Consider the following 27,712-nt stretch of genomic DNA (forward strand, 5'->3'; position numbering starts at 1 on the left):
TAGTAGCTTTTTTAGGCGTTAGCAGCTGGCTGGAGGTGGCTGTGGTTCACCTTCCCAGGCACAGGGCAACAAGCAAAAGGCTAGTAAGGCCTGCTCTTGCAGAGAGGGGAAAGGGGCGAAGGAAAGTTACAGGGATGGAAGGCAGCCAAGAACAGAGGGATGGGTAACAGCTTGCCCCTGCTGCGTTGAGATGGGAAAGTGTGCTCCTTCACACAGCCCAGCAAGGCAAGTGAGGGGGCCTCCAGTGTCCCTCCACGCCCCACCGGCTCTGCAGCTGCATTTACCTTGGATGGAGATGAGCACCTGGAGAAGGCTGGATTTGCTGGTCCACCTTTCTGTGCCCTGGAACACACACAGAAGTTATCACAGACAGCTTGTCATGAGCAACAGCGAACGCAGCATCCGTCCTGGTCAGCATTTAACACAGAAAACAAGGGAGGCGACAGCCTTCAGACTGCAGCTAATAGTGACCAAGGCGCATGCCAACATTTACTGCCTGGGCCCAACCCCAGCTGCGTTTGTGCACACCTATTTTAAAGGTCTGTGAGTACAATTCAGGCTTGGGTAAAATTATGGGCCTACTGCGCTGGCTTCAGGCTGGACATGGCCTGGGCAGATACTGTGGAAGCTTGTACACCTTAATCCAGGTATGCAGCACCTGCCTCGCTGCTCCAGAACTGGGGTCACAGGTGGGGCCCACTCCAGCCCTGCTGATTGTGTCAATGGGTGGATATTTATTGTGGTGCCCAAACAGGAATGAGACACCCTCCCACCCCACAAAGTCATTCATCGCTACCCACAACCTCCCTTGAACCTAGCTGTCCAGAAGTTAAGAGTGAGGGTTCTCCCAACTCACTGTGCCCCCTACGTCTTTGCTAAGCCTGTTTCCAGCATGCCTTGGCTGCTCACCACAGAGAAGGCAAAAAAAGGCCAGAAAGACCAAGTCCCAAAGGGTAGGAGAATGATCCCTGTTCACACTATGATCCCTGCGCACACCCTCAGCTCTTATCAGCCCCGACAAGGGCCTGTGGCTAATACTACCCACAGCTCATCTTCCAGGGACAAACGTGGGTTTTGAGACACTCTTTCAAAACCTCTCTTGAACACTACCCTTTGGCTCTGTCTACTCCATCCATCTATCCAGAATTCAAACCCAGACTATTAGGGCCGGTTCAAGCCCAATGCAGACAGGGCCAGCACAAAGCTTGGATGCTCATTCCCCAGTTTGCTCTCTGAACTGGAAAACTGTCAGGCTTCTGGGGCCAGCGGGAAGCAGCAAACACCGCTCCCTAGTTGCGAAAGTCTGGCTCCGTTTAAAAGCCATGTGCTGTGCAAAGGGATTGAAGACAGCATTACCTTTCCTATCCAGGTTCCCAGAAGGCTGACGCAAACCTTGCCATTGTCGTACAGGTTGGGGTTCAGTCTCCCGCTGCACTGGGAGAGGTAGCGGAAGAGAGGGGGGACAGCTGGGTAGATGTTGGGTAACTGGATATCGAACAAGAAGAGGCCGTCTTCGTAAGGAGTGCGTGTGGGTCCTTTAATAAGTGCTGAAAAGAGATCCTGTGAAGAGAGGAGATGTGAGCACAAATAGGCATGGGCTAGAGTGAAAGCCAGGGCTGCCCTCTGTCCAAGGAAAAGAGGCAAGCCCTGGTAACAAGGCAGATTGAGTTTGGGGAGTGGAGGAGGAAGAGATAGAGGCTTTAATTAGCTTAACACTAACTGGGGACTTGGGAGAACTAGCTCAAGCCTTGCAGATCTCCAGTGGGTGCTAGCTTTGGGCTGTGCTCTTTCACCTGAGACTGAACTTCACCCACCACACTTCCACCCTTCAGGCCTGGATGAGTGATCTGAAACAGGATTTCAGACGGGGCTGGTGCATGGTTCCACTCCACGACTGGCTACGCCCACTGCCTTGTTGGCTCTCCACCCGCTCACGCTCCCTGCTTAGCCGAATTACACAGCCCAGGTTTATTTGGTGAAGTAATTCTAGTATCAGATTCCCACATACTCATTGTTTATTACCAGGGTTCTTGGAAATGTAAAGGGGAGCCAATTTACTGTAATTATAAACTTCAGCCAAGTGTAGATGCCTTGACAGCTCAGAATAGGGGATTAAGTCTGGAACTCCCTCCTGAGCCTTCAACTCTCAGGTTACGCCCAGTCACCGTGCTAACACACAAACAGACTGGAGCATACGGACTTGCCATTCTGTCTTCAAACGTCTTGACCATGATGCCATCAGGCAGAGAGGTCGCCAGCAATGCCATTTCTTTCCTCACTGTGCTGAAGAACTTCTTGGCTTCTGGTGGCTGGAACTCCATTTTCTTAAAGGCATGGGTATCTAAGGAGCAAGGGGCGTTACAACCCATCAGATTACAGAAAATCGTCCTCCAAAATCAAACGCCTTCAAAGGGAAGTTTTTTCCCCCCCTCAACAATTGCGCCCAGTATTGTGGGGAGGAGAAAGAGAAGATACTGGTCAGTGAAGCTGGGGAAACATGGCTGTATTGTTATTTGAGATCTCAAGCCACGAGTTAGCAGCAAGGCGCTAAAGCAACTACGTTGGGACCACATCTGGGCAAGAATTTACACCTCAGCCAAAGAGCTGTGTTAATAGCCTCTTTCTTCACAGCTACAGGCTCAAAGCAGAGGTTGGGTACGTTTTCCCAGCTGACCTGTCCAGGATGATCTGTTTGCCAGATATCTGAAGCTGTGCTGTCACCGATGCACCCCAGAACCAGGCACTCTTGTTTATTTCTGGCAGGTGAAAGTTGGTTTGTGTTAACAAGGTCACTGCACTCAGAGGAGGCACAATCGATACAAGAACATCAGCTGTCTCCATTTCCATTCTGCCTCTCACCCTCCAGCCCTCCACCGTCCCCCAGTCAAGAAAAGCTCGTTTCAAACTTGGTTGCAACAGGGTTTTCATGCTGGTAGGTTGTGGATCGCAACAGCCCTTAGCAAAGCTGGAGTGCCAATCTTTGAGGCAAGGGATTCCTACCCCACACACTGCTGCAGAGCGTCCAAGTCAGAACAGCCAAAAGGGGAAAGAAAGGGAACCTCTACCACAGCCACATCACATGGGACAGCGCTCTGAGTACATGCAAGACACCCAGGGTCATTTCCCAGACCAGACCCCTCTACGGATAGGAGCCCTCTTTAATTGCCCCTTCCCAAGTGACTTATGAGTTCCAGGTGGGTAACATCTCTCCCCTTCTCCTAGAAGCAGGGCCGTTAAGAGAGGGGGGAGTGACTGCAGGGGACTCCTGCTGGGGTACAGGAGTCTCAATGGGGAAGGCAGTGGAAGAGTTAGTCCAGCCCCGAGGTGTCACACTCACCTGGGGCATATTCCAGCACAGAGAAGACCTCCCCCTTGGCACTTGTGAAGGTGACTCCAGGCTTGCCTCCGCTCTGCTGGCAGAGCACTGGGGTCTCACTAGGCCACTCCGACCTCACTGGCGTCTGTGCCTCAGGTTTTTCTTCTTTCTTCTCCGTCTCCACCATAGCTTCCATCTTCTCCTCCTCCACAATGGCAACGTTATCCAGGGTCTTCTTCAGATTCTCCTGCAGCTTTTTGATGTCATCCAAGAACTTCTTCTCCCGGGTGGGCTTTTCGGGCTCTACTGTCGGCGAAGTGGGAGAGCCCGTCAGCAGCTGCTCCACAGTCATGTTCTTCAGGCTCTCTAAGATCTTGATGGCCTCCTTCAGCTCTCGGAAACTCTTTGGTGCTCCCTCTTTCCCAGCTTTCTCTGCAGTTAGATCAGCAACCGCCATTGCCACGGCACCCTGCACTTGTTCCTCTACCTTTTTCACCTCTTCCGCTACAGGCTCCTCAGGCTCCGGCTCTTCAGTTTTCGGGTGGTCGTCTTCCATAAGGCCGTTGTCCGTCTCCCAGCTATCGCTCTCATCCTCCCACTCATCAGAGGATGCCCCACTGGTGCTGCCATCTACAGAATCATAGTCAGATTCTTCAATCTCCGATTCTATGTTGTATAAGTGCTAAAGGAATCAAAAACAAAGAAGTGAGGTGGTATAGGGCCGAAATACACATGCTTTATTTACGGTCATCTTGGATGGAGATAAATCAGTCTCTACTGTTAAAAGGAAACGGACAGTTAAAAACAGTGATCCTAGCAACACCAAAATCTCCCCAAAAGGCTATTTTTTCTTTATCTAAGGTGGATTCTATCTGAGCTGAGTCCTGCACTTATGAAGCTCCTGTGAGCTGGGTTCTGAATCAGCATTCCCGCCCCCCCGAAAACAGGTGTTTGGGAATAGCAGGGTCAGTTTTAAAAAGAAAACAGCTGTCCCAAAAGCTGGGGCTTCCATTGCAGACCAGAGAGAGCATGCATGCTAGAACTGCAAGACTGAAGTCCCAGCTTTCTGAACCCCACACAAATTTTGCAGTTTTTAACGTGTCAAATTTGTATTTCTGTTTTTGCAACTGAGCCAGCTGCTGTGTGAATACAATATGCCAGCTTGGCTGTGTCTGCATTCCACGCATCTACAAAACAATGCCTGAACTAGCTAGAATGCGCATGTTTCACTATCTTCTTGTGTGGCACACTGTAACTGCTATCGGCACTCTGCCATGAACAGTCTCCAACCACTGTACTTCACTGCCACTTTTTAAGGTTTAATTGGGATAAGGAAGCCTTACTAGAATTGCTGACCTGACTCTTATAAATGTGCTTTCTCCCTACCCCTCTTCACTACCTACCCTGAGAGTCTAGCTTCCCCAGACTCCATCACAACCCCTCCCCTCCACCCCCATTCTTGCAGCTCTAAATTTCAGGGGACTTTTGTGTGTGTTACATTTTTCAAAGACAGCCTTGCAAAGCAGACATGAAAATTTACCAACTCCGATACAAATTCGACTCATCTAGCCCCCCCATATGTCATGTGGGTGGGGGGAAACAAAGCCTAATGGATAGCTCCAGGACAAGAAGTAGCTTGTAAGGTGTATTAAAGAGGTTTGTACGATGGGAAGTTTAATCCTGAACTTCTGAAAGTTCAAGTGATGTTGCATAAAACCTATACAGCTGCTAAAAAGAGACACACTGATCACAGTAGCTAAAAGCCAGACATGCAGATGTACAAGCTCTCCATACACAGAGCTCTGCAAAGGAGCCTCAAAATCCCCACCTGCACCAGCACAGTTATGCCAGTTGCAGGCCACTAAATAACTGATTGCCAGCTGCGATTAGATCCTGGGGAGCTAGACCAAGGCCACCAGACTTCCTGCCCTTGTGGCCTATCCCAAATCTGAGTTGAAAGGCTACTTTGTCAGCCAGTTATGCCATCTTCATGGTTATTTTTAGATCCACTGAAAGTGCCCAACCAGCTAGTCTCTGGCACACGCACAGAAACGAAAATTACAGTTCTCAACAGATAACTTAGGATCTCAACATTCACCAAAGTCCTGTAATTACATGTTCAGACAGAATCCAAGGGAACGGAGCGACACAGCTTGCTGCAGAGGCACGTTGTGAGAGCAGCTCTTTGTGGAGCATACACCAGACCTTTGATTCTGCCTGTGATCCGGTCACATGTGACAATGGGGGGAAGGGAGACAGCAGACTGCTTTGTAACATCCTCTTCCATTTCCATAGTGCAGGCATTGACCATTCTACTGTTATTAATGCAGAGCTGCTTGAGGTTTTTTTTTTTTGGTGGGTTTTTTTTTTTAAGTCTTGATCATCAACTGCTTTCTGCACATGAATGAGATTCTGTAGCAAGAGGAGTGATGTGTTCTGTGCTGCTCTGATAGGGGATGGGACCCTACAAAGGCAGGTATTCTATTTTCTTTAGAAGGTCTGTCTTCACTAAAAGAGATGAGGAGAGGAGAAACAGGACTAAAAGATAGGCAAAGACAGGCATTCAAAGAGTTCAAAGAACCTGAGATTCAGTTACACAGGCTCCAGCAGTATCTTTGCATCCTTGATCCAAGAACACTGCATGTCATTAAACTGAGTTACAGAAAGTACCGTGGCCCCACTGACCAGACAGGAGCACCTTACCTGAGGCAGAATAATGGTCTTGGAGTTATCAGCCCAGACTACTTCCACTTTGCTGCTGACATCAACACGAGCCACCTGTCCTACCGAGGGCTATGGGAACAAGAGCAGCAAACAAAATATCACAATCTCTTTCTCAAGTACAGAGAATGAAGTCTTTGAGAAACAGCTTTTCTCCAGGTAACTGAGGCATGTAAACACGGATCAAGTCCAAAGACAAGCTTTTGGCATGCCTCACGCAGTGAGACCGTGGGCCGCAGCAGGAGCAACCAGGCTGCTGAGATTCTATTTAGCGGGAAAATGTTTCCATGAAAAACTACCTTGGACACTACAGAAAGTCACCACCTAGGGAAACGGTGAACCACATTATATGATTACTTCTGACCAACATCAACATTTTAAAGCTCCAACCTATGAGTATGGAAAGCAGTTTTGATTGCTTAGATGACTATAAATGGGATCCTACCACCATTTCTTTGACTTAGGGTGCCATCTAGTGATAGTTCTAAGAATTTTGATTTTGAGCCCGCTTAGCTGAAGGAAGACCTACAGACTTTGCAGTTTGTTCCCGGAGCGCAGCACTTCCGTGAGAGCTAGGGCATGGATATGAAGGGCATGCCTAGGCTGACACAATCGGGGTAGAGAGGCTCACATTAATGCTCCAAAAACAGCTGCGTAGACTGTGCTCTGAAGTTGCAGCTCAGGCTGGCCTTCAAGCTCTGAGGCTGAAACGCCAAACATGCCGCATTCAGCTTTTTAAACCCCACGTTTAGTGCATTCAGAATAAATAGCTTCTTAAACTGGAATAAAGTTTACACAGGCCAGGTGAGCAGCTTTAGGCATGTATTTCATGCTGCTGGAGCTTAGACATGCTACTGCTACTTGGCCTATCAGAGAGCTGAGACGTCTTCTTACACTTCTACCCTGCAGACCTCTGTTAGCGTAAGAGTCACTTCTAGGGTCTGCAAGACCTGCAGCCTTAAGGAGGTCCACTACCGGTGAACAGCTCGCATTCTTTCCAAAAGGGAGGTCCCCCTCAGACCCCTCCTGACTCCTTAATCCAATTTAAGCATGTAAATCCAGTTTATAACAACAACGGCCCTATTTCTCAAAGCAAAACAAATGTCACTAGCTATAGACATAAACTGATCTTCAATCTCCCTCTGTTTGGGGCTGCGCTGGACTTTCCATCTTAGAAGTTATACTGAAAACCCGACTTGGAATCCCTACACAGATACTTGTTGGATTTAAATTAAGGCAAACAAATTTCATTCTCCATTTTTGGTTCTAGTTGCTTCAACTTTCAGGGCAGGTTTAATCCCTTTTCACCCTGGCAAAGAGGATTTCAGAGTGACCTCAGTTAAAATCTGAGATGGTGCCTACTTAGGCCTCCAGGTTTGTATCTTCATTCCAGTGCCCTTTGACTCTGTCCAGGGTGGACAAGTGTCTTGTACACATGGGACCTTTCAGGCTAAGCCGGGGGCAGAAAATACAGCGGTATCAGGCAACACGAGAGGCTGGGATTTTCAAAGAAGATTGTGGGCACTAGGTACCCAAATGGGACTTGGGGAATCCAACTCTCTTAGGACCCTTAGGAAATCCCAGCTAAAATGACTGCAGGCTGCTTCGGGCAAAATGACCATGGCTCAGACTCACCTCATCTTCCTTGGCCAACGCTCCCTCCTCAGCATTGCCAATGCGAATCACAATGTCGGTGGTTCGGAAGCGGAAGTCGGGGTGATCAGCAATATCATACACACTCACATCCTCCTCCTCCCCCATCAGCTGGCATTGAAGAGAACACACACGTGCACGGGTTAGCTCCAAACTACTGAACTGATTTCTAGATTCTGCTTTGGACACTTAAAATGCTTTCTGCACCTGCAGTTTGGTTCCCAGCACCCGTGGCCACTTGACGTCTTGTGACCATGCGCTGCTAATACATCTGGTGCCTGCTGCTGCCCTCTGACCTGCTATTTGATATTACGTGTGTCACCTCAGAAAAGGTGTAAGGGGTAAATTGGCATCCTGCCTTTTCATCCAGTTCATCCTCACCTTTTCTCTTAGGTTTTACACTGCATGAATCATGAGCCAATGGGAACCACGGTACACCCCCTGTGAACATCCAGCTCTCTCAAAAACAGCTAGAAGGTGAGCTGAGCAGAGCCAGGATTTATTTTGGATACAGGTTCCATGATCTCCGAACCAGCACAGCTGGTAGGAGGGTTGGATAAAAGGCTCATGACTTAATAGGAAATAGCATCCCCCCCGCCAAAGCGGATCACCTTTGCTTTCGCTCTGAGAAAAGCACCACTATTTACTAGCATGAGGAATTAGTATTAGACATAGGGATGTGTCTCTGGGGCAGCCTGGGTTATGTCTACACTACAAATGACTGTGGTGTAACTTCTGTCATTCGGGGTGTGACTAAGTCACGCAAGCTATACCTGAGCAAAGTAAGTTATACCGACATAAGCGCAGGTGTGGAGAGTGCTTCTCCCAGAGCTTCTCCCACCAACCCAGCTACCACCACTCATGGAGGCAGGAGATATTAAGCCGCCCCTAGAGCTCTCTCCCATCAGCTTAAAGCACCTTCACCAGAAGCACTACAGCGGTGCAGTTGCGCCGCTGTAAGTGATGTTGCGTAGACATAGCCTGAGATTTTGTTCTAAGCCTGAACTAGCCCTGGTCACTTATACCACATGCACCACCCTGAGGGGGGGACAAAGGAAGAATGAGCCAGGTTTAGAGGGGCCATGGCAGCACTCCTCCAACTTGCCCACAGCCTAACAGGAACCGGCAAGATGAAATACTCCGAGCTCCTGGACTTGGTGGGGGAGGAAGATGTGGTCTGTAAATGAGAGTGACGGGTCAAGAGCGCTCTCATGGTGTTTCGGACAACCACTGAGCAATGGGCTTCTCTGCCAACTAGTAGAGGTGGAAAAAGTCAGAGGCCCAGCACCAAAGCTTTAAGAAATCAACTGTGGTTGCTTGTTTCAGCACCAGCCCCTCTCCTGGCCAAAGGCAGAAATTCATAGATAACTGAGGGGAAAAAAACACCCAGCTGCTCCAGGATGATGGGGTGTGCAAATCTTTGAACATGCCTGCTCTGTGCCAGGTCACCACCAGCAGAAACACAGGCTACATCTACACTGCGTGCTTCTTTTGGTGGTGGTGTGTAGAGTATACACTAGCAGCGTGGACAGTGAGTCACAGCTCAGGAGAGCAGAACACAGACACACCTGAAGGGAGCGGGTATGCACTGAGCACATACCCTGCATGGCTCTCTGCTCACCCAAGCCCTACCTTCCTGCCTATGCTGCTATTTTCAGCTATGCAGTGTCCCACTGCCTCCCCACTGCTGGAGCCTCCCCCAGTTGCAGGTCAGGGCTCTGCCAGCTCCCTGCGGGGGGAACTGCTGAAGCCTTTCCCCTCTGCCAGAGCCTTTCACCGACACGCGTAGTGACACCCCCAGCGTGGACGTGGCCTGCTTTTCACGGCTGCGTGTAGCTACACGTACACTTTGCGCTGCCTCAAGAGGCGTGCAGGGTAGACATAGCCACAGAGAAAAATGTCGCCAGAACCAGTCTTGACACCAGAGCAGTAACATGCCCCACTCCGCTAATCCTAAAGGTGACTTATTTCAGGGTGGAAGCATACAGAGTAAGCGCTGTTGTGTACTTCACTCCTCTCAGACAGCCCCAACTAGGAGGAGCAGGCTGCTTCACCTACCTCAACATCGTTTCCGCTGGCCTTCAGCTTGAACCATTTTACTACACAGGTGCGGCCGATGTGGTCACCTGACTGCACCACTCCGTACACAGCAGGGTCCTGGGAGGTCTGAGCTTTTGGTCAGGGTGGAAGGGAGGAAAATATCCAAGTGAAAAGCTGGACCAACAGTGACTGTTCTCATCTCTTTAGTCTGATCAATAAGCTTTGTTTGATCTTTCTGGCAGCAGCACCAGGGGAAGTCACCTCTGGCTTCACTGCGAGGCATTACAGCCCAGCAGCTCCACTCGAGACAGGGAAATCAGGAGAATGGATCTTGTTACATGGCAGCTAGGGTTGCCAACTGTCAAATTGTGAACCCATCCTTCACCTGTGTGCAATGCCAGGATGAAAGCAACAACGGAGCTGGGGTGTTCTGAGCAAGTAAGGAAAGAGTCATGTAACTTTAAAGGGCCATCTAGCCAGAGGGTGGGTAGAGAGATCCCAGGTGGGCACACTTGTCTTTAGGGAGTTGCAGTGCCAGATCAGTGGCCACTTCACCTTGATGCTCTGCTCTCTACACTATTCAATGAAGAGCCAAAGAGTCCACTTCAAGTGTGGGTACTGATGGGCCAAGAGGGCTACCTGGGATGGGCCGTAGCTACAAGGCGTCTCTTCCTCCATGATCATGATTTCTCACAACGGCTACGTTCCACTGGAACAATGAAACTGTCAGTCAATAAAGGGAGACCTGTGTGCAGGGAACACCCTTTCACAGAAGCTGGACTTGGACTGCATCTGCCATCAGTGCCTTCCATGTAAAACTGACTGGCAATAAACCTCCCCAGTGGGCTTTAAAGAGTTTGATTCCTCTCTCTTTCCAGGTTATAAAGAGCTTTGCCTGCAGCAGGTTGTAGGGTTTTCTGGACGGCATTTGGCAGAGAAGGGAGGTGAAGGAGGAGGCAGGAATTCTTAAAAATTTGTCAGACAAAACTAGAACCTGGGCCTGACAATTTACTAGACATTAATGAGCTCTAGATGCTCGTTTCCCCTATGCAACTTTGAAAGTCTAAGCCTCCATCTCTTGCTTCCACAAGCAACGCCTAACCCATAAGGCCACAGCATCTTTCAGCCCAAGGAACGAGCTCCCCGATGAGATAACAATGACTAGAACCTACAGATCTGCGGAAATCAGCTTTATATCCATGGACCATTTTTGCAGATCACGGATCGGCTGCCAATTCAAAGTTAGTATCCGCGCAGGGCTCTAACAATGACCACTGGTAAAAGTGAGCACAACACTCATCTCTGACTTAGCTTTCCAACTATATATATTATAAACACAACAATCAGAAACAATCCCTTGCCCCCAAACAAAAGCCCTACAATTAGAACAATTTACTCCTACCTATGGGGGAAGAGAGCAAAGTTTTTTTTTGTTTGTTTTAAATTTTTTTTTTAAAAACTCTGAGGCTGTGCTCATCACTGTCTAAAGAATTAAGATTAGATGAGGCCTTGAACTGCTGCTAGGGAAGAGGGAGATGCATGCAGTAGTTTAAAGCTAGGCCAAGTGCCATTCGTCCTTCACATTCATGAGCACTAAACTCCTGCAGAGAATTGGGTCTCTTAGAACCGTTACTTAGCTCCTAAGCCTTGGGAAAGTCAAGAAGTGAGACGCTCACATACTTTTGGAGTGATTTGTTTCTTGTCAGGAAAGGGGAAGAAAAAGGCCACTTTTCATCACAGAAAACTTTTTAGATAAATATAGTAGTGTGAGAATCTTGTTGGGAATGGCATCCAGGTAAAGCTAAACTGTGTGCGATTCATTCCTTTCATCGCTCTGGTGCTGGGGCAGGCAAGTAAAAAGGGTGTCCTCAGATCAAGAGAGATCCTTTAAGATTCCCAGGGAAAGGGGAGGTTGGTTGTGTGCTAACAAAAGGTTGGCAAATCCAATTCATCCCCAACTATTTCACACAGGTTCAGCCCTATACAATAAAACCTTTTTAAAGCCTACAAACCATGTATATGTAGAGTTACCAGAGCCATATTTAAGTACTTGTTTCTTACTACACATTTGCACTTAAATAGAAGGGGTGCAATAACTTATTTTATATTAGAAAACAAAAAGCAAAAGGATAGCACTGGAGTGCAAAGGTTGGTCTCATGGCAAAAGTATAGGCTGGGGAGTCTGGAGATTTGGGTTCTATTCCCACCTCTATCACTGACTCAGTGTGTGACCTTGGGCAGGTCACTTAAGCTCTGTGCCTCAGCATCCCAGACTGTAGAACCTGGACACTACTCTGCCCACCTCCTGAAGGGCTTGTGAGGCTAGACTCATCAATCTACTCTGAAAGTGCTTTTCAGATATGAAAGTCATTGGATCTTTTGGGGTAAGTGTTATTGATTTTAACTGCTCAGGCGCCTGCATCATCATATGCACCAAACCAAAATAGACAATTGCAAAGCTCTTATTCCTTGTAATAAAAATGATGATTTGCTTTTTCCCCCAGAGCATATTTTTCACCCAGTACCTCTTTTGTCCACCACGAAGTCCCCAGGGCAAAACTCATTGTTGTCCAGATGATGGACTGGAAACAACTCGTTGGAGCGAATATTGGTCTCCACAGTGCCATCCTGCCACATCACATCAGCCGAAGTCATCGTGGTCACCACTTCTACAGCAACTCTGAACGTAAGAGAGAGAGCTTTAATGAAGCTGCCACCTGTGGAGAGCAGAAGAAAATAAGCAGACCCCTCTGCCAACTGACTTTACCCATTTTGGGGCTTGCCCCAACACAAGAAGCCAAAGCTAAGTGCACAGAGCAATGGTAGGAAAATCTGGGCTGCCAAGCACTCTAAGTTCAAAAGGGTACCCATGTTTCACACCTGGCAGTAGTAAGTCAAGAGATGGGATTTTAAGGTCAGGAACCAGTACTCAGGCTGAATGGGTTCACTTATGCCTGTGGGCCAGGGGCGGGCAAACATTTTGCCCTGAGGGCTGCATCAGGTTTCGGAAATTGTATGGAGGGCCTCCCCAAACAGCCAGGCGTGGCCTGGCCCCTGCCCCGGATTCCCACCCACCCCAGCTTGATGCCCCCCTGCCCCCACTTCCCCCCCCCGACTGCCCTCTGCCACCCCATTCAACCCCTCCTCTCATTTGTGATTGCCCCCTCTGGGACCCTTGCCCCATCCAAACCCTGCCCCCCCGGAACTCCCGCCCCATCCACCCCCCCCTTCCCTGTCTCCTGACTGCCCCCGGAACTCCCACCCCAACTGCCCCCCCCACTCCATTCAACCCCTCCTCTCATTCCTGATTTGCCCCCCCCCCCCCCCCGGATCCCTGCCCCATCCAACCACCCCTTCTCCCTGACTGCTCCCCACCACCCCACCCAACCCTCCCCCCCCCCTTCCTGGCTGCCCTCCCTGGGACCCCTGCCACATCCAACCACTTCAGTAGGGAAAAATCTTAGGTTCCAAAGGCTTGAAGTGCCTTCTGTCTGGAGCTCTGCTGAAAGTTCTGAGAAATCTTTGAAGCTGGGGTCATGGGGATGAAAAGGAAGACTAAAGCTGCATATTGTATCTCAGCCCTTTGGAGACAGGTTCGACACTGCCTCTTCCTTTGAAAAGCAGGATGGTGTTCAGTTTAAAGACAACAAAAACTTTACTTCCTGGCCACTCTCACATATGATCACCTCTACCGCACAAAGACAAACCCAAGCATAGAACAATCCTGTTTTTGACACGAGGGTCTCATCTTCCTGCCCCTTTCATTTTTAAGGCTCCTAATCACACGTACCCTTCCCACCGCCAATCCAGAAGCATTTGCTACAGTCCACAGTTTTCATAAGCTCGAATCATAGAATATCAGGGTTCAAAGGGACCTCAGGAGGTCACCTAGTCCAACCCCCAGCTCAAAGCAGGACCAATCCCCAACTAAATCATCCCAGCCAGGGCTTTGTCAAGCCTGACCTTATAACCCTCAAAGGAAGGAGATTCCACCACCTCCCTAGGTAACGCATTCCAGTGCTTCACCACACTCCTAGTGAAAGTTTTTCTTAATATCCAACCTAAACCTCCCACACTGCAGCTTGAGACCATTACTCCTTGTTCTGTCATCTGCTACCACTGAGAACAGTCTAGAGCCATCCTCTTTGGAACCCCCTTTCAGGTAGTTGAAAGCAGCTATCAAATCCCCCTTCATTCTTCTCTTCTGCAGACTAAACAATCCCAGTTCCCTCAACCTCTCCTCATAAGTCACGTGCTCCAGCCCCCTAATAATTTTTGTTGCCCTCCGCTGGATGCTTTCCAATTTTTCCACATCCTTCTTGTAGTGTGGGGCCCAAAACTGGACACAGTACTCCAGATGAGGCCTCACCAATGTCAAATAGAGGGGAACGATCACATCCCTTGATCTGCTGGCAATGCCCCAACTTATACAACCCAAAATGCTGTTAGCCTTCTTGGCCACAAGGGCACACTGTTGACTCATATCCAGCTTCTCGTCCACTGTAACCCCTAAGTCCTTTTTTGCAGAACTGCTGCCTAGCCGCTCGGTCCCTAGTCTGTAGCGGAGCATGGGATTCTTCCATCCTAAATACACTCATGGGTGCACATACTGCCATACAAAGAACCACACTGAACAGCATTCCTGATTTGGATCAGGTTAGCAGAATCTATGGAGCAAAGGTGCCAAGCTATTTTTGCTAGGGGCTATACTCAGACCTTTAATAAAAAATTAAATTAGTGACCAAGCTACTGGACATTTACATTTAATATTCCCTAACTGAAACCTTCGTTGAAGAAGAATTAAGAATGAAAGCAAGTTCCAACAGGATCCAGTGAACATCCCCAGAAGTTACACTTCACAAAAATTCTACATGTTAATCCTCTCCCGGCAAATACACGTGAGAGTCTGAAAATGAACAGTTAAGGGATCCAGCCAAGTTCTCATTGCCCTAGAATCACTCAATCATCCCATCAAGCCTTAACTCTGCCCCCATTTTGTTCAGTAATGACAATATACTACTGGATCTATACTGTTGAGGAGATTAGGTTTATTCATCCTTAACATACAAAATCTCTTGCAAGTAGTATAGAAAGATGGGCAGTTTCCCAGTTTCTCCTTGTTTCTGGACCCCGTGGCTGGGCAAGTACCTCTTCTTCCCCCACAGGGGAAGCGGTACAATACCTCTTTATAGCACTAGTCCAACAAACCCTTAGTTAGCCCCATCCTTGCCTCCCACAGTGCCCAGTACACTCAATCACATGCTATTTTTCAGATACATCTTTATGGCTTTTGAACATCTCTCCTTATTAAAGCCAATAAAAGTATGGAGATATTAGAAGCTGTAATGGGCAAATACATACAATAGGATTTCCTTTTTTTAGAGAGTCAACAGCAGAACGTCTCAGAAAAATTCTACCATGGGAGGAGATATGTGGCATGTGACATTTCAGGGGGACTTGTTTCTTTATGGGGAAGTTGGAGGGTTGGTGTTGAGATGAAGGTTTATAATGGGAAAACAGTTTTAACCTCTTTAAGTGAGTCAATCGCTGTTTGAAATGAAAGGAGGTGGCAATGGAATCCCTTAGTGGCACCCCCAAAAGAATTTACCAGGGCTGCAGGTGCCGCCACAGTAAAGCCATTCCCATTTAACAAACTAAGCTAACGTTACAGGCTGCATTGCTTTCATGCAGTTAGTTAGAGGCACCCATGTGGCTGACCCATCAGATCTGGTACTTCCAGCTGCATCGAGCCAATTCAATTGGTACGTTCCGTTCACTTCACTCTTTCCAACAGTATTTCAGCTGTTGTGCCTACAAAGTCTCATCAGTTTTCTGTCTGCTTATTCAAGCAATAGGCACCCAGGGCATTTCATGGTGGTTAACGACCAGCTGCCATATAACCCCTTTAAGTGCCATCTGGGGTTTCATGCGCTACAAAAAGTAACTTTTTACACTCTCGATGTCATGTCTTCAAAGAGCCTTAGGGACTATGTTCTATATGTTTGCCTGGCAATGGAGCCATCTGTCCTCAGCTTAGGTAAAAACAGGTCCCTGTCCACTGCCTTCTTCATGTCAACTGCAATCAGCTATCAAAGCTGCCCATCTGGGACCCCCTTCAATTGCATTAGAAAGATAGAAGTTGTGTGTGTGAGGGAAATAGAGGCTACATACTTATTGATGCTGTTTCCACAAAATCCTACTCCTTTTTGGTGCCTTTCATCTTGCCCACTTTAACACTGCTCCCCTGAGCTCCAATGCTTTTGGACGTTTCTCCCAGCCTTTGGGAAAGTATTCCAGAGCAACAGTGCTCCACTTATACTGAAGCAAATGGAGATAATCGAATGAACAGTGACTGAAGTATACTGTTTCCCACATTACTTCTGTGCTACCAGATCTCCCTCATCCTCACTTACTCCTCTCTGAAAAGATTCTCATCTAAGTATCTACACTTACTGCCATAAAGGGGCACCTGAAGCATGGGTTATGCTAAATCCCTGGATGCTGACAGACTTATTTCCCCAGTGCTCTTGTGCTGTGGTTTTTTAAATTTTTATATGAATTTGGTACTAGTGAAAGATGCTAATTCAACAGTCCTGAGACTGCGGCACAGGTATAGTACGTGACAACGTACCTCAGTGCTGTTCTAGAGGGATCATTTAAGAGTGACTGGACAGAGTTCAGTCTCCATCTCCATCCCTCCTTGCTGAACTGCCAACAAGGGCATCATTTAATGTTGTACTTAGACAAAGCTCTTTGGAACCGTATCACCTCTTCCTCTCTGCACACAGAGCAGCAGGTACCACGGGGGCCTGCGCTCATGTTGGGGCCTCTAGGTACTACTGGAATCTGACCATATCGATTTAATGTGATGTGGACACCTTTCCATCAGCAGGGGGACTGAAACCAAACACATTTCACAAAGGGCCCTTAGCCCTTATAAGGTAACAGATGTTCGTTATTCCAGAGCCATGCTCTCAGGTGACATGCAAAAGGACACTCAGCCTGATCTCCGTGCTTACCCGAACTTGGGTTTGCATTTGAGAATTCAGAGAAGGGAAGGTTTAGCAAGGTGATTGACTGGGGATGGAAATCTGAACCTACCTGTCTCCTGGTTTAAACTCCCTGGAGATCTTAGTCTTCTTCTTCTTATGCTTCCGCTTCAAGTTTTTGATAGAGAGGGGAATGCTCTTCTTGCGCCCTATGCCACTGCCACTCTGGGAAGAGGCAGTGGAGCTCGCCGAAGAGGTCACAGAGCTGGTGTCATCTGTGTCATCGGCTGCCTCATCATCAGCATCTTGTTCCATTGACTGGAGCCTGTAGTCAGGTGACCCATTGTCTTTCAGCAGGAAAGGTGGCTGCTGCTGTCGCCCAGCTGCTGCGCAGGAAGTCTCCTTTCCCATTTCTTCAGGCTGCTCCTCCTTTAACTCTCCCAGGTGTAGTGTGCCATTGGCAGAGTCCCCTAGTTCACATTTGGATCTGGTTTTAAGTTCTTCCGATTTTTGGTCAGCAGCTGCAATAGACTCTCCATCGGGCGGTTCATTGGTACCCTGAGAATCTGGGGTGCATGACATGATCTTCACGATCTGCTTTTTCAGCAATCTCCTCACCTAGAGAGAGCAATGCTGGCCAGTAAATAAACAGGAGTCTGGGTGCCTGGACACACAGCAAACACGTTACATGGCCAATAGGAGGGACGATGTACTGACTAGAATGTGACCCTCTTTGGCCCTTTTCACACTCCACCTATCTCAGAGCATTTTAGAAAGCAATGAGCTATTGCTCATGGAGTTACCATGCTAGCACAGGCAGCAGCCAGGGAGAATATAAATGGTTTTACAAAGAGCAGGGGATGTTGGCTAGGCCACTGTGTAATTAACTTTTGGCATGACTGTGCAAGAGTCCAGGTGGAAAATCCAGGTCCGAGGGCTCTTTAATAAAACTATATTCAGTTTATATAGTGCCTTTTATTATGAAAGATCCTCTTTACAAAATTAACTAAATGGAATGTACAAAGCTACACAGGCGGCTCATCTCCTTGTCGCTGAAATGCAGCTGCCCTTGGGTGGTACATGGCACTTAGTTGTTTGCCAACACAAGACAGTTCAGCACAGGAAATGAATGCTTTTCCCAATGTGTTACTGTACTGGAAATTTAAGTGAACAGAGTAAGACTCTGCTAGGAAACCAAGTTTAACATCCCTACAGTTATGCAAAAATAGGGGTTCTTTAATGGCCCAAGTGGTCAGGACTTCATTATTATGCTGAAAAGATGGAACCTCTAACACCACAGTTGTCCGCTGGCACTTTGCTATGGCACTGGCTCTGCAGTGATGCAGAGAAAAGAATGCCACCAACTGTATGGCTAACCCCACTTCCTGCACCATGTAGGCATTCCCAGAGAGCCTCATCCAAGTAACTGATCCAGCCCAAAACCTGCTCAGCTCTATGCGACAGGATCATTGCACAAGGTGACATGACTGTGAGCACTAACAAGCCGTTACACTTTACTGGGTCACATTTCGTATAACATATGACTTTTATGGGAAGATTTAGGTTTTAAAAGGAGCATTTAAAATTCAGCCTACATGAATCCCAACCACTCAAGCAGATGTGTTGGGAATACAAGTCGTCCAAGTGCCCACCTCTCACACTCCCAGCTAAGCTAGCCCATCACTTTCCTAGGAACACACCTTCTTGGCGACTGATCCTTCCCCCAGAACACAGTTTCTCTCTGGGCATTCACAAGTGATTTTTGCAGGTTCCACTTTGGCAGGAAATACGTAGAGGCATCTTTCCCCGAGCTGCCTCTGTGCATGGTCGAAGCACCCCAGACGCTTTACTCTGTTAAGAGTGAGAAGATGAAAACCGTCACCTCCCCAGTCAGCCTCAGAGCAAGAGATAATGAACACCCTAGCGATAAGTAGTACCTCCACATAGTTAGCGGGTACATACGCTGATGTATGTGAGATCCATGTGGGTGGCACTAATTAAAATGGGACCAATTTTGCATTACAACTAACATTTCCCAGGAGACTAGAATTCTTTAGGTTAGTCTCTCTCATACACACACAGAGATGTAAGGGAAGAGCTATAGAGTATTTCCAGGCCACCTGGGAACTGGGAGGAGAAGAGTAGCCACCTCCTCCGCATACAAGGCCTAGTTACTCTTGTCAACCTCCCAGAGAGAATTAAAAATTTTGCTTTTTCTTTCCATAGGCTGAGAACTCCTGCTCCTGAAGCTACCTTCAGATGGGATTGCACGGCTCTGTTCTCCTACAGAGTTCCAAAACTCACCTACCCTCTTTCCTCACTTCAACAGAGTACCTTATGGCTAATATGCATACCCTGTGGCCTGCAAGGGGCATCAGATGCTCTGCAACATTGGCACTGCTCCTTGGCTGGCCAAGCAATGTTAGCTGCCTTCCCCTCCCACTTCTGAAATAGAGCTTGGAGCTGTAGGATTCAAAGGTTCAGTCCACTGCAGCTAAATGAGGGACAGAAGGGGAAGAGGAATTTGGATGCTTTCTCCCTGCTGTTCAGCTGGGGAGCACTTCTACTGGAGGAGAGCATGTGACGCCAGCCTTTCTACCATTAAATTAAAAACCTCCACTAGCCAGTTAGATGATGCTCCCTGAGGCTGGGAGACAGGAAATGGCTGGAGTAAAGCTCCCTACGTAGGGTGCTGATGACAAAGTTGGATTTCTTATGTCTATTTGCTGGAAGAAGGGCATGTTATCCACTGACTGCCCTGGCATCTTAGGATGGTGGGGAACATGGGTACTTTAAGCAGATCTCACCTGGACAAGTTCTCCTGCGTGATTACCGAAGGTGGGGGACTTACACTGTCAGTACCTCCAGGACAGAAACTTTTAGTGATCCAAGTAACCTTTAGTTCCACCACTTGTACCTGAAAAATGAAGGAGAGGAAGGGGAAGGAGAACATCACTTTTTCTGGGAACTTTACTGAATCAGATTCCAAAGCTTATGGATTCTCAACATGGAAAATGGTTTTCACTTCTAGATGGCTGGACCTAGCCCCTGGATTTTTAAGAAAAACAGCCATGGTCTGCTTCTAATTGTGCTTCCGCACTGGTTAAGAGTTAATTGCATTCATCATGCTTCTATAGTGCTCAAATACAACAACTGTCTCAGGGGGTTCCAGTTCTTTCAGGAAGATTGTCCCTGTTCCCATAGTAAGTAGCCACGTGTCTGCTCACTAACCTCTTCCACCACCACTCTGAACTTGCTCTTTGTGCTCAAGACAGGCTTCACACCTGAAAGCCACTGCACACTGGAGAAGACTTTTGAGGGACCAATGAGGACTTGCCCAGGATAAAAGCCGTATGAGTCATCAAAGAAAAGGCCCTGAAAGAAAACGGCAGCATAAGGGTACTGTGCGTCAGAGAGCAGCTAATGCCTGAAAACATTCTGTTGTGATGACATGGGATTTCTGCATTTCTCTTCCCTCGTTCTTGATCACTAAGGATATCTTTAAGCGAAGAGACCTGTTTGCAAGTTCCCTTGCTTCTATGCATCATTCCTTTGCTGAAGTCATCACATCAGTTTCTATAGCAACACACTGAATATCACACATTCACAAACAAGGGATTTCAATTTAGTGGGGAAGAGGCAGAGGTAATCGCAAAGAACAATTATCTTGATTTCATGCAAATGTTTTTAGTAACAAATAGTGTGGTCTAAGCACCGGGGTGGACAACAGGAACCCCTGATTTCTTATACCTGCTCTCACAAGGACATTAATGGCTTCTGTCAAGCCACTGAACTTCTCTTCCCCTGCTTCCCCAGTTGCAAAATGGGAGTAATATTGCACATGTACCTGAAGGCCCTGTTAGGCAGATTTACCTAATACTCACATATTTTTGTAAATAAAGCTCTAGGAACTAACCATTTACCTTCTGGGCAACTTTTGTTCATGACAATTGGGGTGACACCGAGCTGGGGACGAGGCATGGCTCAGGGGTTTAGATAGCAATCTGATTCATGTGTTCAAATTTTTCTACTGATCATCATTTAAAATCTTGCAATTTGTCAAGGGTACATAAGATTAGTGCTGTAGGATATAAATCATAAGTGCCAAGAATACACATAGGAATACTGAGCACTAACTTAACGGTAATGAGAAAGAACAAAAGGAGAGACGTTTTCAAAAGCGACTTGTGATTGAATGCCTCAGCTGGACACACCTTGAACTTCAGAGACCTAATTCTAAGAAAGTACAAAAAGCCACGCTCTGGAAATCCTGCCCCTTTAAAGGGCATCTCAAGTCGGGCACCCAAAATCACCAGTCACCTCTGAAAAATGTAGGCCACGATACAGTAAAGAGGCTGAACTTGTTCTGCATTGAGAAGCAATTTACACTTTGGGATCAGATGTTAGAGATATTGGACAGCAATTAGATTGAGACTCTCCTCAATCCATGGACAATGAAATCCTGCAGGAAAAGACACCACATTAAACTGACATCACTTGATCGTCAGCGGAGACATCACATTCTTTAAGGAATCTGGTGGCAGATCACTAGGATTTTGCCTAATTCTAGGATGCTGGCAGAATTTCCATAGAATGAGGCCAACTGTATCAACAAAATAAAGAGCCTTTACACTGTAGGCAATTCCTACAGCCATACCCATCAATAAAGAAACTTTAGAATAGTATTGAATGACAGGATCTAAGAGGAAAAGCCAATTACTTCTGAAGGTTTAAATCTATCACACAGTAGATTTTGTGTTCTCAGCCTGGTTATTAGTAGACAACTCTCCAGAGTGCACAGTCTGGGACAAGAATAGCAGTGTCCACTAAAATAGCAAAAGCTGATGCAGGTCAGGATTAGAGAGGCATACCATCAATTTTATTATTAAAAATTAATTTTGAAACATTCTGATTTCTGACAGAGCACCCTTAAAATGGCATGCTTTTTTGTTATTCCATCAAACATTTTTAGAAGGGTTCTTCCATCCTCTGTTGATGTTCATTAGTGTCTTTTCAAGCAGGGTGACTATAACAAGGATCAGTGAAACCACCTGTACTTTGTGTAAGACCCTTGAAAAGGTATTGTCCACTAGCTTCTTTCAGTTAGTGATCTCACATGCTGCTTTTTTTTTTTTTTACTCCATGCATCTGAAGTGGGTTTTTTGTCCACAAAAGCTTATGCCCAAATAAATCGGTTAGTCTTTAAAGTGCCACTGGACTCCTCGTTGTTTTTGTGGATACAGACTAACACAGCTACCCCCTGATACTTGTCACATGCTACTTGTAATACTAACAAGTATGACTACTAACAGACGGTAATGTGCTTTTAAATTGGTGTCCTCCTCAAGTGCTCCCTCCATGTGAAAAAAAATAATCTAGCAAAACATTTTCAGCAACGTGCTATTTAAGTTGTAGGGCAAATACAAGTTATTGGGCAAAGCCACATTTTCTTCCTGCAGAAACCTATATTAAAAAAAAAAAAAAGACCAGTTCTGGGCGGATTCTAAAAGAAATTCTGCAGAGGACCAGAAACTTACTGAGTCACTGACATGAGGGCAGACATCATAGAGCTTTGCTCCATCTTCTGTGCTCATAGAACACCTGGAAAAACAAAGAGAAGAGCTGGGAGACAGACCATGCAATGGTGAGGTCAGCCACCTCAACAGCACCACATAGATCTATCATCTGGGCATCTCTGCCACTGCAGGAGCCTCAGGAATTGGTGGCATCTTGGTTTTTCCCGTCCTCTGCCTGTGGCTCACAGTTTAGAATGTTTAACTGAAGTCTTTGAGTTTAACATAAGGGTATCTGGGTGAAAGTTAATGACTTGTGTTGTACAGAAGTTCAGACTAGATCGGGGTAGGCAACCTTTGGCATGTGTGCCAAAGGTGGCATGTGAGCTGATTTTTCAGTGGCACTCACACTGCCCAGGTCCTGGCCACCAGTCCGGGGGGCTCTGCATTTTAATTTTAAATGAAGCTTCTTAAACATTAAAAACCTTCTTTACTTTACATACAACAATAGTTTAGGTTCTATAGACGTATAGAAAGAGACCTTCTAAAAACATTAAAATGTATTACTGGCACGCGAACCCTTAAATTAGAGTGAATAAATGAAGACTCAGCACACCGCTTCTGAAAGGTTGCCTACCGCTGGACTAGATTATCTAAAGGTCCCTTTCTGGATTTAAACTCTATGAAATACCTATGTGTGTGTTTGCAGCACACTGCTGGTCCTTTCCAGGGTAAAGCAAATCCCCTGGTTTTAGATAAGAACTCGGTAAACACTACTCCAGTTTAAAAAGCATAACTGAGCACATGAAATCTATGAGGGAAGTGGGCTGTTGGGTGGAGGTCTTTTGCCTACTAGTAACCTGAACACTCATAACTCACAGCTGTTTCAGAGCAGTGCTGGAACCCAGGCTCCAGAAAGCTAACAAATGTTTTGGCATACCTCTTTTCTGAAATGAGACCTAAGGTGGCATTTCCAATAATTCACTGACAGCAAGACGCTATGCAAAAGATGGTGCTTATTACAGATCACGTGATCTGTAATATCTCCAGAATGATTTGCTTTTCCTCTGAAAAAGAGGCTCAAAATTGGGGCTGCGGGGTTCTCTGTTTATTGTCTCTCAAAGACTCAAATGTCAAAATGTGCTCAGTTTAAAAGAGGTTTTTTTTTAGCTACCAACCTCGCAAACCTCTTCTGGACTATGTGATTTCTGGATCATAATCATACTGTCAGGGATTAGCTTTGCTTCGTCTAAGGGGTAACAGAGCTGCCAGCTATCCAATATATACTTTTACACCCCTTCTTGCCCAAAATGCGTTATCACCTGTGGCTGAAAATAATGTGAGCACAAGACCTGCTGTCACCAGAGTAATGGCTGCACGAGTGAGATGCCACGTATGCTTAGAGTACTTTTAAAAGAGACTACAGTTACCACGCCCAAAGGTAAAGGGGATGTTCTGTTTCAGAAACGTACCTGGCTCCATTGGAGAGCTTCAGGATGACTTGGTTCTTTAAGTCATAGACCTTCCCTAGCCAACAGTCAAAGGCTATGTAGTCGCCGTACATAAATGGCTAAGGAAAAAACAAAAACAAACTGTAAAATGCAACCTAATTCCTTGAAATATCACGTAAACAATACACAATGCAGACTGCCCAGCAATCTCTTCTGCTCAAAACGGCCCAGGACTGAAACAGCAGGGCTGCTGCAAGTTGGAATTGAGATATACTGTAGAAGTGCATGCTTTGCATGCAAAAATTGGCCCGATCGATACCTACATTCTCTAGGTAATGAAAACAGCTTGGTCTCTTTCTTGACTTTTTCTTAGACCGTAAACAGAGAAAACGGTCTTAATCTATCTGTAAATTGCTTTGCACATTATTTATAAGGTGGACTGGCCAGAGCTGTGCAAAGGAAATCTTGTGCAGCACCTGCATACATTGGGTAAAGCAGTGCAGAGTATGATCAGTTTCACCTTCATGGGCAGTTATTCCAACCCTAGAAGAGACGCTTATGTCCTTTTGCAGGAAAACCTCCCTGTAGCTGCCACCCACAAATACATATCTCTGCAGAATGGTTGCAACATTCCTCATCACTTTAGAAAGGCTTCACACTACAGCCATTTATGGAGGGGTGGGGGAAAGGAGGGAAAGACGCTTGTTTCCAGTCTATTTTCTCAACTCAGTGAAGGAAACAAACAGGGAAAATCTTCGCCTTCAATTTATCGTTTTGCAATCACCCACCCACTCAAAACCAGGTATGCCTCAGTCTGCTTCAGCCGGACCAAAAAAAAAGATTTGCTCTTTTAAACATTTCTGTAACCTGTTGATATAGTAACTATGTGTTGCAGCTTAGGACTGTGTCATTGTCATGGGACTGCCAGGGTCAGGTGATCCCATCAGCTAATCACAACGCAGAAGCGTCTCAGACCATTTGATACTGACAGTCTTCTCAGTCTAATGGGATCTAGCAGTATGATCAGAAACACAGGAGGGAAGGGGTTGGATGCTACACTTTCCTCCGGCAGTAAGGACATTTCTGGTAGATTTAGAATAAAGCCAAGTCACAGGTGTACAACAAAACACTGAAGTGTCCATCTTGCAAGGGGCGCTGCTTGCCTGGGGTACACCACCATCCCTGCGAGGTACCAAACCCCTAGCTCCCCTGGGAGGAGAGGAGAAGGATTGTGGCTGTGTTCTCACCCAGATATGCTGTAGGTCTTTGCTGTTGACAGGATAGAGGATACAGTTGGTTCCTACCAGTTTCACAGCACACTCTATGTTTACATCGATTACAGTCCCGCACTGGCTGTCCTGAAAATGCAAAGAGAGAGGGGGTGGGGGAAAAGGGTCAGTAACCAGGGAAAATTCTCAAGTGATAGGTCAACTGCACGCAGGTGAAAGGTGCAGAACTGACAGCCCTGGATGGGTGAAACCCTCTATTTATCCTCAGAGCAGACAGCACTGACAGAAGCAGTGCAAACTTCCCCCAATAACCCTGTTCTGGAGGGATCACTGCACCCAGAAATGTAAAGCAGTCTGAAGTCAAGGATTGAGTGCGGGGGGTGTGTGTGTTAGGTTAAAAAACCCCTTCTTCCCAGTGATAATTTTAACTGGCTGTTGCTGCAGCAACCTATGAATTCCTGCCTCTGCTTGTGTAAGGAGACAGCTTGTTCAGCTGGCAACGTAAAACAGCTGCTGCTTGTTCACCAGTTTAGCACTTGAGTCCCCTGTAGCTTGGCTCCCAGATAAATGGTGTCCTGTTACTGTCACGCTCAACGGAACAATTCACTACGACTCCACAGGATTTCCTCCCACAGGTAAAGCTCCAAACAGAGGGCAGAGCATGAGTGCCAGATGCCAAGAAGCTATAAAACAGTTTGTTGCCTTTTTACTCTGAGAGTTTCCTATTCAACACACTTTACTTATTTGTCTTCACCCTACAGCTGGCAGCCAGTGCAGTAGAGAAGCTGGCATCTTTCACTGGACCAAATGTATTAAGTCACAAGATTTCAAGCCGAACAACTTACTTGTTGGTCCAAACAAAAAACATCATCTACCGTCGCTCACTTTTTAGTGGGGACCAATGATCAAATCTTCAGTTAAAAAAAGCTGAGCTTTAGACGTGAGCCTTTAGAAAGGGTTCTACAGTAACACGTACACATTTCACAAACACACACATACGGTTTAGCTCTCCAAGGAAGAGAAGCTAACCCAAACATTCTGGTAGCAGACTCTGGCAGCTACTCTGCCCTCCTGACACAATCAATAGTTTTATATGTTCATGACCATAGTCCATTACAAAACCGGACTAAGGGATGGTGTGGAGAATGCATTGCTCTCATTGGCTTCAGTAGCTGTCCTGATCTCAAACATCAAGGTCTACTATTAATGGAAATAAGAGAACGCACACTTTGAAGAGCTGACACTGTACAAGTACTGAATGAGCTAGCTCATTCCACATAAACATTCTGTCCTTTCTAACAGATTTATTTACTCAAGCCCTGCATCTAGAGCCACATGCAGCTTTTTAAAAATCCACACGTTTTTTGGTGCTCAATTCACTCTGCCTGGTCTCAGGGACAGCCAGTCATAGGAAGGAACTTCACAAATACAGACGGGGACTGTCCAGGATAATATCTGAATAGATTGCTCAGCAAATGAACCAGAGCTGTCTGGATTCCCTTCATCCTTCCTAGGCAGAATACAGGGCTTGAGGCAGTGAGATGCAGGGAGAGAAATCATTCATCTGTTCTCCTCCAGACAGCCAAGAGGAGGGGGATCAAGAGAGGGAAGCTCATTTACCCCCACCCCTATAATGTGTGTTGGCAACAGCACATCTCTGCTCTTCTCCCTAGCATAATGGTGCCAGCATTACTCAGTAATGTAGGGCTCTGTAGTTTGATTGGAATAGCACAGCTCTGAAACAAAAAACCCTGACTACCATAGACAGGGAAACCCTGCTGTCAACAACTGCATTCAAAGATTAAGCATAGCTTTGCCAGAGCCGTGCTCAACTATTTTCCCAGACAGCAGCTGCTAGCTTACTTCAAGCCACAGGACAAACAAGACCTGGACAGCAAGTCTCACCTTTAGGAAGTCAACTGCAGTGGCTCATTACTTTGCATGCGACTACTTGCCTCTGGTCTGCCCCAGAATGGTCTTAGATTTGATAAACCCCATGATATTGTTCCTTATCATTTAATACTTTTATTTCTAGTTTTTACTTTGTAATTCCAGGTAAAAGAACCTGAAAATGTTGGTTTATGATGAACATTTCAGAATTTCACTCATCTCAGGAGATATGATTTCTGTGCATCAGACAGTGAGTGCTAGGAGAGTTCTAGGAGCCAACAAAGCATTATGTTCTAGAGGCTGCAATTTCTACCAAATGATCTCGGGGTCCCCCTCCCCCGTTCTTCATTTCTAATGGAAAAGGCACAATAGTACACTCAACATCTTATCAATAGGTGACATAGAAATGCCTTCACTGCACTTGCATTTATCTGCCACTCACCAAAAAATAATCACGTCATAAGTAGTTCAGAGAATTCTCTGCTGGTTTAGTCTGTCTCATACCATGTCCGTTTCCCACTCACTGACCAAAGCTTTCCAAGGCACATCACATTAAAATACTGAACAGGAAAGAGCCTCTGTGGTATAGAGCAGGGACTCTGCATTATACAGCAAGCCTGCCAGTGTCTGGCTATGTGCCCTAGTCCCCTGCCTCTGCTCCCTGCCTATTTCCAGGGGTCTCATGACTAACACTGCTATTGAAAGAACAGAGGATCAGCAGATGAAGCGTGGAGATTGCTTAGCAGCCGTCTTGTGCTGAGCTTGTTACAGAGGTAGGCTCAACCTTATTGCTCGGCTCTGCTGAGATGAGGCAAAAAGCTGCTGCTGCATTGGATGCAGAGAAATTACAGAAACAAGTGTCTTCAAAACAAGTTGTTCAATTTTTAATTTGTATTTTCAATTGGAATTT

At 46.6% G+C, this 27,712-nt stretch overlaps 1 protein-coding gene across 1 annotated transcript in view; it reads right to left on the reverse strand.

Moving 5' to 3' along the window:
* Window positions 1-27,712, reverse strand: part of UBE2O (ubiquitin conjugating enzyme E2 O) — a 92,826-nt gene that overhangs the window by 5,298 nt on the left and 59,816 nt on the right. Inside the window, exons 3-17 of the mRNA XM_073310945.2 lie at window positions 24,931-25,041; window positions 23,705-23,802; window positions 22,257-22,320; window positions 19,951-20,094; window positions 19,527-19,636; window positions 18,420-18,570; window positions 16,832-17,337; window positions 12,256-12,410; window positions 9,749-9,861; window positions 7,673-7,801; window positions 6,020-6,109; window positions 3,338-3,998; window positions 2,205-2,341; window positions 1,357-1,560; window positions 285-342 (exon numbers count right to left, since the gene is read on the reverse strand). Of these exons, the coding sequence (XP_073167046.1) occupies window positions 285-342; window positions 1,357-1,560; window positions 2,205-2,341; window positions 3,338-3,998; window positions 6,020-6,109; window positions 7,673-7,801; window positions 9,749-9,861; window positions 12,256-12,410; window positions 16,832-17,337; window positions 18,420-18,570; window positions 19,527-19,636; window positions 19,951-20,094; window positions 22,257-22,320; window positions 23,705-23,802; window positions 24,931-25,041 (2,731 nt within the window). The remainder of the gene's footprint in view (window positions 1-284; window positions 343-1,356; window positions 1,561-2,204; window positions 2,342-3,337; window positions 3,999-6,019; window positions 6,110-7,672; window positions 7,802-9,748; window positions 9,862-12,255; window positions 12,411-16,831; window positions 17,338-18,419; window positions 18,571-19,526; window positions 19,637-19,950; window positions 20,095-22,256; window positions 22,321-23,704; window positions 23,803-24,930; window positions 25,042-27,712) is intronic.

The sequence above is a fragment of the Lepidochelys kempii genome, chromosome 14 (genome assembly GCF_965140285.1).
Source record: "Lepidochelys kempii isolate rLepKem1 chromosome 14, rLepKem1.hap1, whole genome shotgun sequence".
Taxonomy (NCBI): Eukaryota; Metazoa; Chordata; order Testudines; family Cheloniidae; genus Lepidochelys; species Lepidochelys kempii.